The sequence below is a fragment of the Phaethon lepturus genome, unplaced genomic scaffold (genome assembly GCF_000687285.1).
Source record: "Phaethon lepturus isolate BGI_N335 unplaced genomic scaffold, ASM68728v1 scaffold1206, whole genome shotgun sequence".
Taxonomy (NCBI): Eukaryota; Metazoa; Chordata; class Aves; order Phaethontiformes; family Phaethontidae; genus Phaethon; species Phaethon lepturus.
In genome coordinates, this window is record NW_010548053.1 from 39,889 (window position 1) to 51,812 (window position 11,924).

At 43.6% G+C, this 11,924-nt stretch overlaps 1 protein-coding gene across 1 annotated transcript; it reads right to left on the reverse strand.

Annotated features, from left to right (window-relative positions):
• Positions 1–1,540: 1,540 nt before the first annotated feature.
• Positions 1,541–10,151, reverse strand: WNT16 (wingless-type MMTV integration site family, member 16; the record flags this gene model as incomplete). The annotated part of the gene is made up of 2 exons (XM_010289814.1): positions 1,541–2,005; positions 9,865–10,151. Coding segments are annotated over 2 exons (752 nt in total), but the record flags the coding sequence as incomplete, so codon positions are not given.
• Positions 10,152–11,924: the final 1,773 nt, after the last annotated feature.

The following is an 11,924-nucleotide window of genomic DNA, read 5'->3' on the forward strand; positions in this document are numbered from 1 at the left end:
TGATCATTTAGAAAATGATAGTAAGTGTTTCTCATCAGTGTGTATTAACTGCAACAGTTATAACCACCCTGATGGTAGGAAAAAGGACATCTATATAATTCTTTGGCTAATGTCCCCCTGCACATGCAAATAAAAATCAGTTGAAGGGTACTACAATAGTAACAAATATCTAACCAACAAATGTCAAAGGCTGTAATCTTATCACATTAGTTTTGGAAACCTTTTACATAACTTGCATAATTTAAATATTTACAAAATATAAACTTTCTTGTCTTATCAAAAATAGGTCTTTGCACATTTAAACAACAGAAATCCTTTCACATGATGCTTTTTAAGCCAGGCATTAAATCACTGCATAAAAATAAACAACCATTCGCAGATGTAAAATAAAATTGAGCCAACATATGGAGGGGGAGAAAATGTTATTGATAACAGTTTAAATATTTTAGTGGTGTGAGCCAATCCATAAATTACATTGTGCATTAAACCTACTTAGGATGCAACCTAATGAAAAGTTCTAGCTGCTGCTCCTGTAAGAGAAAACAAAGTTAAAAAATTTTTTCACTTTATGGCAGATTTGTTTGGGCTGAATCTTGTATGGTTAATCGTGAAAATGATGGTGAACCACCAGCAAGATGGTTGAACACGGCAGGTTATTGCATACAGTCCAACACTGGGGTGACGACCGGCTGACTCACAAATTGTGCGTTCAGATACTGAGGAAATGTCCGTGAAGGATTTTATTTCCTTCAGATATCAAACTCTATTTCTTTCTGTCCCTTCTCAGACCTGTCCTTTGTGTGCTTGAAAGATAACCTACAAAAAAATCAGGAAGTTGCTATTTGGTACGTTCACGTTCACTAAGCTGTGCTCCAGCCCCTCTCCCTGTGCACAGCTTGCCCCGCGCCGATGGACCCTCCTCTTCCACCCCGGCAGCTCTCTCCAGCCACGCACGTTTCTCAGTACCAGACGCTTTTCTGCACATCGTGCAGAAGACAGCTTTCTCAACGGTTGCAAAGCAAATGCTTCATGGTCAACAGCAGAAGATTTCCTCTAACTTTTTTTTTCCCCTAAAGCCCACAGAAACAAACCATCTAGCGGATCCTTCTAGTCCCACTTTAAAAAGATAGACATAGCATTATATCTAATGTGTCTTACCCACCCCCTGAACTCTTCAGTCTCTGGCTAACGAGATCTTGAGTTTTCTCCACTGTGCCTACCACCCACAAGGATCTTCACAACACTGTGGCTGTTAAAGACTTGGAGAGTTTAGTGTCTGTCCCTGCTGATGGAGTTACGTGTTCAAATGTGTCATCGGGAGTCCTTTCCTGTCGTTTTAGCTGTCCCCGCGTGTAGGCTGCTGTTCACTCAGTTGCTCAATCATACGCCAAATGCTTGGACCACCCGATGTTTGGCTATACCCCCGCCCCGGGGGCTGATCCCCTGCAATCCCACACCGTAAGGGTAACTGCCGCCCGGGCAGCAGTTGCCTGTACCGAACGGTGCGGGACGGTTTGGCCACGTTTTCTTGTACTTAATCTTATTTGCAGGTGTGTACGTCAGTCATGGTCTCGCAGCGCCGGCAGCGCACGTAGCAGCACCAGACGAACTTGCATTCGCACCTTTCCACGTGCCTGACAACGTGGGTGTTGTACCCGCGCCCACAGCACAGGAGGTTGCAGCCGTCGGGGCCCTCCGAGGTGCGGTTACATTCCCTTCCCTGAGTCCCAGGGATCCCCAATTTTTGGTCTTCGACACAGTAATTGGGCGATTTGTTCACGTACAGCAGGTCTTCTTTCCCGATTGGTATTTTTCGCTGGCTTTTCTCCTTCCTGCGTAGCTTTTTTTTCAGTCTGTCGGATATCTGTATGCTGTTTTCATACTTATCCTTTAAAAACCGGCCAATCTTTTCAAAGGAGGACATCGTTTTCCAACAAGTTTTCACAGCACAGGACCCAGAAACACCGTGACAACGGCAATCCACCGACATCAGCTTCGCTACAGCCTGAAAGAAAAGGGAGAACGACATTTGGATGCGGTCTTTCGTTCATTAGGAATACTGCCTGACATCAGGAACACAGAGGTCTCCAGGTATTTCACATTACAGCTGCCATTGCCATTTCAGTGGTGGGGAAGCCGGAGCACAGGAGGGTACGTTTTATGAATGAGGTTTCCAAACTCCGGACCCCCGCCACGAGAAGCCTGATCTTCAGAAATGCTCTGCATTTGCACTTCGCAACGGCGATAACGTAGCAATATCGAGTCACAATAGTCAAAGCTTGCACTTCTGGCTGGATTTTCCTTCTGAAGGATCCTGAATACCTGAAACGACACGTCCTGTGTCAGTCCTCCCACCGCCGGAATGCAAATGGACCTTGTGGGGAATAGCAGGAGGGGAAGCAGGGACAGGGCAGGTAACGGCACCGTTCCTACGTGAAAAGACATTTACTGGTCAAGTCTATGCTGTCTTTTAAGGGTGCCTTGTGGCTACCATCACAATCGCCAGACACACACAACACAGTCTGTAACTAAGGGCACGGGAATGGCTTGAGGTCACACGACGGCGTCTGTGCGACCAGCAAGGCTCAGCATCCGCAGCAGCGCAGCGTACAGCCCGGAGGTGCCTCGGGGCAGACCTGCGCTGGAAGAGCAGGACGATGCCCACGCCTCTGAGCTCCACAGCGAGTCTCTCAAAGGAGCCACTAGAGCTCAGCAGAGGTATCTTCAACTCGGGTATTCTGGAGCAAATCTCAGGTGCTTCCTACTTACAGGATCAAGCCCTGTTCTTGTGATTTAGGCGTATCATGAGTTTCTAGTGTTTCCAGTTGCGTAACGGCTCTAGTTACCACAATTTGATAGTGGTACTCACATTACTTTTATAACTTTCACTGTTTTAGCAAAATTTCCACGGTTATTACCAACATTAAAATACTCTTAGGTGGGCTACTTTTCCACACCCATGCAGATGCAAGCACTGGGCTGAACAGTAACTGTCTGACCAGCAGTGGGAATCTGCAGCCCGCGTTAAGCTTTTGCAAGACTGAAGAATTTTGGCTCCGTTTGTACGAGACCAAGGCTCGAAGAACTGGAATCTGTAAACAAGCGGTATCTTTATCTGGACTGCAATTCAAACAGTCAGCAGACAATCAATATAACACTTCCTTCTGGCATATCTAATAGCTACAGTATAAAACTGTACTATTAGATTTGTGAAACACTCACATTATAACCTGGAAAAGTGCACAGAAAAATCATCGCATGCACAGACACAGCAGAATGACAAAGTATCGTAATTTTTGTCTTGTTTTGTTTTACCTTTCCATTAAAGTACTCTCTGGAGGCATCCTGTAGACTCATACGAGCCATGTGTTAATGGTGCAGAAAGCCCATGCTAGTGTCTTCCATTTCACTAACCTTTTCCCTCATATTTAATTTCTACAATAAAGGCAATTGGGAAATGTAACAGAAAGAATGAATTTTAAATGAATTCATAGTAAGTTTCTCTTCAAACTTCTCGTGTAGCAAGGTCCATATAGATTCAAATTATTCTTCTGTAGAGGAACCACTATTTTCCACAAAGTGGGGAAGACAAAAAAATGCAACTTCATGCTGTTTAATATTAAAGTTCACCCTAAACCTTCACTTACTCCACAGCCCCCAAAACATTAACCACTGTCAATCTATGTCTTTTTCAAACTGTCTTAGGGAAGAAAAAACAGAAAACAAATCTAACAAACACCCTCATCTGGTTTTCCCTGAGAAAGTAGTTTCATTTGTGCCTGTTCTTAAGTCCTGATTCTGCAGTGAGAAATCTGAAATCCTACCACGCCCTACTGACCCTGTGCATGACTAGAAATAAACTCAAGTCCCAGACTGCTTACTTGTAGCTCAGGCAGCACAAATACCGTCCTCAAAGTTTCAGAGCTGGTCAAGGCACGGAGCAGATAAAATGAGCTGTTTCTACCCTGTGTGTTAAACTGGGACTTTTCATGGTGGTAAATGCAGTCACTGAAATTTAGGACGAGTTCAACATGGTTAAATCCATTGGTTTCACTGGGAGTTGAGGCCTCCTGGCACGTTCTTCCCCAAGGATATTGACACAAGCCCGAGTTGGTATTTGCATATAACTCTACAAACATTATTAAAAATACACATGACCAAAGTGTTTGCTTGGAGTCACATCTTTGGTTAATGAACAGGACCTATTTGTTGGTAGAGGTTACTACAGAAGCCAAACAAGCAAGGCATTCAAAGAACCATTAACAAGAAAGAGCAGGTGTATGCCCTGACCTAGAAGAGCCATTAGCCTTTGCAAACTAAACCCGGTGAAGTGATGCACCAACATCAACACAGGAGATATTCCTAGGTGCTGTGGATTGCTTTTGGGATTGGAGATTATTCCCTATCCTGGAAGAAATAAGAATATTGCAACAAGCAGGCCCTCACCCCAGAGCACACACGGACACTTTCAGCGGCAAATCAACTGGCATAATTCTTGCAGGTATCATCTTCTCTCCTTCACAGGTTAGTTTCTGTTTAATAGACAGACCTGACCTTGTGCTCGCATCTCCAGAATCTATCAATGAGGAAATCACTGAGTAGTCAGAATATGCATCATTAAGACATAACAGTGGTTGAGGCAGATGAGAATTTGAGATCCAAGGACAGAAAGTCTTTGTTAGAATACAGATAAACTAAGAAAATGTCAAGGGAAAGAATTACACACAGTTTACAAACATAAGGGATTTAGTAGTATTTTCCAATTTTCTAATGATTAGTTATTTGTATCAAGGCAAGTAACTAGGATCTCAAAGTAATTTGAAATCACATTGTGCTATAAGATCTATAAGGTTACAGATGTAATCCTTGCTTTTAGTGCAGTATGGTAGGGTACAACTAGGGAAGAAACAACAGTGGAAAAATATATAATTTGGCTTGGGGAAAGAAGTATACTTCCAAGTCTGCTAGAATCAGGCATAGTAAAATCTGGATGAGGCAGAAGGATCCAGAAATTGTCAGGGGAAGCACGGGACATGTCTGCTAAGTGCTCCGCAAGAGTTACTCCTATGTGGGCAAGTAGCGCAGCAGGTGACAGAGTGTTTCTCTGAGGATGAATTAATGAAAACTAAAGGGAGACAGAGTTTCTAAACAGGAGCAGAAACTGATGTTGGAGTCTCAGGTTGATATCAAACTATCAAAATGCAGCATATATTAGCAGTGTATGGATGCAATAACTACAAATGTGATTGAGTGTGGAAGCACTGAGAACATCCACAGCAGTTACAAACATTTGTGTTTTTATTCTGTGATGCACTCTGGTTTAGAATGATTTATGGTGTTACAACAATTGTGCATGACCCTGGGCTGTTGCTTCCCAGCTGCTAGGATGGGCAAGTTATCTGGTTGGACTCCAGCATATTTTGGGTTGCCTCTACTTGCCAGCACAGGGAGCTGACCTCTTGCTTTGGCTGATCACAAAACATGCCCCGGGATCTCAGGCTGCCATGTGAACTTTAAAGAACAAATTCCCATAGTTGAACGTCTAGCAAAATCTAGGGACTAGGAATCTTCTCTTGCTGCTTTCTTGCAAGCAAGCCTAAGACGGTGCCTATAGGGCCGACACAGCCTTCTGGTGGGATGTGGCTGCAACTCCTGCCTGTGTCTCAGCAGCACACAGAGTTACTGGGAGTGTGACTTCCAGGCTGATGCCACAACCAGTGCTCAGTTTCACACCACCTTTACAATCTTTTATTTGTGAAACTGTGCCAGGATTCTCCCTAAGGAACAAAATTTCATAGAGAACTTCAGAGGAGCACTGTTAATCACAGAAACATGGTGGGTAGATGTGTCCTTCTGTGCAAGCTGGGAGGGGTTTTCAGTTTTCTTAGGCTGGTCATGAAACCAACTGACTATCTGTGAGAAACGATCAGTGTGGAACTGCGCTGGATCCACGAGTGTTGTGTTCAGCCACAAGCCCACCTGAGCAGTTCCTCTTGCTCCTATTGCCACTCGCTGCCCCCAGCCCTGCTGGCACGAGCACAGCAAGAGTGCAGGCTTAAGTGGTGAAGTGGGTACGGTGCTGAACACTGATCTGTGTTAAAAATTAACCCCCCAAAAAGATCATTTTTAAACTGACTCCCTTTCACTGATCCAGTGCGGTTAACAGAGGGAGCGGCGTGGGGTGGGAACGCATGGCTAGAACAGGCGGGGGGGCAGAAAGCAGAGGTGGGTCTGCAGCGAAGGAGAGTGTCAGTGGAGTCAGTTTGCATACCCTGTAATACCAATTAATATTTAATATCTCCAAGCTAAGCTCTCTGTTTACAGGCACTGTTCTCAGCTGTGAGACAGGGGCTGCCAGTACTCGTTTTGCAGTGGGAACCGATGTCTGTAATCAAACAGCCTCATTTAAGCCACTGGTAGGACTACTCATGAAGACAAGCACATGTGCTTCCAGAGCTACAGCACTTAAAAACAGTTGCAGACTGTTGGTGGGTCTGTCACCAACCCACAAGTATCAGCAAAAATAAACTCTCTGATAAGCCGAACTGTTTAAATGGGAGAACACAAGTCCTGCAGATCAAATAAACTTCCACAAGTGGAAAACTGAACAGAATTCTTCCGTCAGCAAAAAATACTAATAAAATAATAGTCAACCCATAGTGCCTGACTCCCCTCATCCTTTTACATAAAGAGCAGAGGTGCCCAGCTCACATATGCACATCTAAGTACACTGAACATTACAATGCTAAAAGGTGATGAACATTTATCTTGTGGCAGAGTAAGGAATGAAATCTGTATCTTCTGATGTTCAGGTTAGTATCCTGAACAGTGGACAACTCGGTCAAAGGATCTTTACTGTTTTAAAACCGATATATCTTGGATTTAATTATGAGATGTAAAAATGTAAAATGGCATTTTGTACGGAAATGGGAAAGGAACACGAGAATTCTGCACATACCAGTTCATTAGTAAGTCCAAACAAACACAGAAGTATTGTCCCTGGAAGACTGCTCTCACAAAACACAGAACCAGGAACATGATAGTATTTATTACAATAGGTCATAAGGTACCAAAATATATTGCAAAACATCCTTCTTGTAAGCTCCAAAACATGAAGGTCAACATTTTCCAACATCTCCTAGTTAAAGATTTTGAAACTACAAAAATTAAGAGTTCCGCTAAACTTTACTTCAGTTAATATCGCTGCTAGAAATCCCAAGTACCAACAATAAACATTTTCTTTCGCTCTGGACAGTGGTCAAAATATTTGCTTTATCCCACAGTTTGCCATTACGTTACAAAATATTTATGCACAGAAGCTGACTAAATACTCTGCATATTTTCTTCCAAGATAATGAACAACAAATACACCATTGATACAAAATAAGGGAAATAAGGGTCTTCTGGCCTTTCAGGCTTGCAGTGGATGTTTTAAAAAAAAAAAGAGAAAAGTGTCTTGGAAAAGGAATGAGCATAGTATCGTGTGCACCAAATAAGCCTGTGACAGCGTACTTTGAGAGCCTTGTTGGAGGTCTCAGTATCGCGAAAAGCCTGAAACCCCAAAAGGTGCTCAGGACCTGACAGATACTATTGGGCCAGATTCCACCACATTCCCAGAGACTGGCAGCCTAGTCTAACACCCTGCTTTCATGAAGTTATGTATAGTAAGAGGTACCACTCAACAAGAATAGTAATAGAAGACACTACAGTTGCATGGCATTAAAGATGTGGACTCGGAATCGATCATACTTTCATGCATGTAACCAGCATCTAAGATTAACTTGGATCCTGTAAAAAAAATTATTCGTGGAAAATGAAGATTCGCTTAACCACATCCTCCAACCCCTTGTTGCTTTAGCTTACTGTTTGAAAACACGTTCTCTTCTGCTGAATGCTCTGTTCTCCTTCGCCAGTCAGTCCTGTCCCCATAACGCAGGTGGCCCAACTGCCGGTGTGACCACTACAGATGAAATCAGGGAACTGATCCCACTTTAAAGAAAGCACACCAACAGAAAAGTTTCTCTTCTAGGCTCTGTGTGTGTGGTTTGTCTTTTATTAAAGCTGAATGGTTCCTTGGTACAGTCCACAGAGCAAGAGCCAGCCAGATGTGCTGGCACACCTGCAGGAGTGAGGGAGGAGCACGAGGTTGGTGCTGGAAGAGCATAAGCGAACACTGTCACTGGAGACGAAAGGACAGCAAACTGCTGCTGCTGCTAACATAGAGGCAGACAAGAGCACAGGGTATCGGAGACCTGTGTCGCTGCCACCTAAACAGAGAAATCACATCTCTGTTTCTCTTTGAAGTTCCTCTGGAGTCTTGCACTCTTACTCACCCTAACCTGAGAAAATGGCACTGTCTAATGACAATCATAAGTATTACAAAAAAACATTCATATCTGTACTGTATATTAAAAAACTTGAAATTAAGAGAGATAACTTTATGGAGGTTATCTACTCCCTTAACTCCCTCTCTCTCTCCAAATGCGATAAATAACCCTTTGCTCTTTCCCAAAGGAAAGAATCACTGTTCCTTTTATTAACGTCCCTGACTACACAATACCAACCACCTTTCCTCGGAGATGATTTAGCTGACTGGCATCTAATTAAACTCACAGTAACTGTTCTCAGCATCTACTTAGTTTTAAAGTTTGCTTCTTCTACTTCAATCCTGAAAAGAGCCTGTGTCCCTGAAAGATTTTCTGGTTTTCCAACTATATAACTTAATTAAATTAAATAAAATATATTACCTTGTAAACTGTAAAAATTAGTTTAAATTAAAGTAGTTTGCAATGATACCACCATGGCTTTTATGATGGCTTACTATGGCTGTTACCTGTCTATGGCTGATAGGAAAGTTATTTTCAGTAAAACCCACTGATGCTGCTTCTGGCTACAGGAAATTACTGAGTTACAATGGAGTTCATCGATATGTGTAGTCGAAACCAGAGGGCCTCCATTTTTTTTCTTCAGTTTAGCTGTGTCACTGAACAGAACAGTTTTAAAGTATTATGGGGCCAGAGAGAGCCATTAAACACTTACGAAGTTAAAAACTCCACGGTAAAGCAGAGAAACTAATTTTAAAGCAAGAACCAGAATCCAAGTCTCTGCCATTCCAGACGTAAGCCCCAAGCACTAGATTCCAGACTCACATCTCCCTGTATTGGCTGCTTCTGCCCCGTTTATCATCCCCTGCAGAACAGGACTGGAGGACCCAACATCACGCACACCTCTCCTCCGCAACGGTGGGTTTGAAGTCCTCTGGGCTGAAGAAGAGCTACGTGAAGCCAGTCTCCTCTCACTTCTCCGAGGAGTGCCCTAACCAGTGAGCTACTTTAAAACAGAGGTGTCATTTCCATCCCAGCTTTTAAAGGAAAAGGTTAACCCTCAGTTTCCCCTCTGAACGGTCCTAGAGTTCTGCTCTCGGAGGCAGACCCCAGGCTGTGGGTGGGTAACGATGCCTCATGTCCAGCCTGCCCGCTCATTCAGTATTAGAGCAAATTAAAAATGCAGGTCATGATAATAACAGACTAATCAGTGAAAAAACTCCTCATGTATTATGCTGATAACAAGACTACTTCAAGTACTTCAAGAATATCAAGTACCTATTTGAGATTACTCTGATTAGCACTCCAGATCTAATTCTCATTTTGCGACTTTATTTTAACCTGTGAAGTTTAGTTAGTTAATTAGTTAAAACCAGCTCTGGTTCTGGGTTTGCATGTGTTTGCTTTGGCAGTGTTAGCGCAGTTTTTGCCGTCGGCCCCATCCGCACCTGCAGTCAAGGACAGGCCGCGTTTGGTTGATGCCATTTTGCCAATGAAACCGAGCAAGCAATTGCTGCCGTTTCCGAATGGTGGCACGTACCTGCCTCCCAGCCTCGTTGTTGTGCAGGTTCATGGCCGCCAGTCCGCTCCCACTCTTGCCCGTTACGTTCTTAACAGGCACATCCAGGAACTTTCTGCTGAACGACATTCCGTAGTGGATATCGTCGGAGCAGCCGCCCCAGTGCCAGCCCTCGCTGGCCGAGCCGCCATGCCGCAGGTTCGTGTCGCAGGAGCACTCGGTCATGTTTCCTGCGCTGCACGATCGCGTCACCGAATGCACGAGGCCCGCCGACGTCACTGCGTATATGAACGCGGTCTCCTTTGTGCCTACAAAGCAAGGCACGAATATGTTACTTCATAACTCCCCTGACCACCTTCCTGGCGGAGCCATAGAAACCACTTTTACAAGCCAGACTGTTATTAAAAGGGAACAGTTACAAGTTTAAAGTCATCACAGCTCGGGCTGTAGAGCTAACTTGTAAAGCAGGGGATATTCACATCCAAAGAAGACTTCAGTGCCTCTTCACATGACCATGCTATTAATGGTGCTGTTTCTGGCTGCTTGTACCATGCGATTTTTGGTAACTCCTTTCTAAGTCTGTTTGGGAACTTTATTTGCCACAGAAATTTTCAAGCCAGTTAAGTTTTAATAATTAAAAAAATCAAACCCAACCCAAACCACACCCAGCCCCCCTTACTCTCCACTCTGCTTTTCACTATTGATATTGATTTGAAGAAGAAAAGGTTAGTTCAGATCTCAGAGGAGGAACTTGACGCTGTCACGATCCCGGGTTACTTTGGTATAGGGCCAGAACTTACCTCATGCTACATTTAGCAAACATTGAGGTGGTTCTAACTCACCAAGGTTGCAAACAGCCCCGAGAAGCTTAAACCAGGCAAAAATCAGGATGGAACAAGAATGTTTAGGCCATGTGCTTTTCCTAGAATAAGCTGGCCACGAGCAAGACGGCAGTATAAAAAGCCTTTAACTGTTCCTATTGTATCTTGGAAGAAACATGGAGGGACCTGCCTGGGCCTCCCACTCTCTGAGACTTCTGGCATAACGTGGAGCAGATCTTCGAACGGTATTAAGCAAGGTATACTCCCTAAGCAAACTGAAAATCAATGCCTGGCCATTAACTGCAGCTAAAACTTCACTGTACTAATTTTCCCTGTTGTAAAAACAACTTGTTATTTCCAGACTCCCAAGTTTCTGCTCATGGGCAGGAAGGTTCCTGTTTGTTTCTCAGGTTTGCAATAGTCTGTGGTACTGGTACCATCATAAAATGCTTCCACATACTGGTGAAGCTTCGTGGGTTAGCAGTGCCACTCATTTATGGGCCTGTAGGAATAGTCCTTCCCATTGGACAGAAGGACTAACATACAATACATATGGCTACATATAGTAGGGTAAACTGCTCCCTGGCTTTTGTTTTGTTTTGTTTTTCCCTTTTTGGAATATGCATCACTTTTTATTGCTTATTTTACATTTTCATCGTTAATGCTTGGGGTTTTTTTCACTGTTGTATTGCAGTGGAAAGTGAAGATTGCACAAACACAAAATGAAGTACTACAATACTTAATTTCACAGCAATGGCTACGCCGAAATCGTTGAGCAGACTGCTCAAACTTGCAGGATCAAGACCTTCGATACTGCCATTTGATACATGCAAAATGTCCCTATTTCAGTATAAATTTCAGCAACACCACTATGAGCTCGTGCAATGAAACCAGCTTTGGTCTTGCCGTGCTGAGCAATGCCACCTAATCAAGCACATATGTGGCATTTTGAAGCAAGTCATGTTGCATATGGTGCTGCGAGCAGATTTCTACCTGCAATCAAGTGACCTTTTCGAAATACTATGTGTCATTACCCCACTCATTTAGTAATTATGACATAAGGGGATAAACCCAACATCAGTCTAAGAAAAACAACATTTCAACACAGTTAAGTGGATCTAGTTAAAGGCATCATCATCCGCGACGCATTAAGCAAAAATTACAAGAAGCAACAATAATTTTGGAAAGACGATGGCCAGTTTTCCCCGCTCGGTGCCTTCCGGGTACCTGTGCCGGCCTCCCGCAGTGGCTGCGGTAACC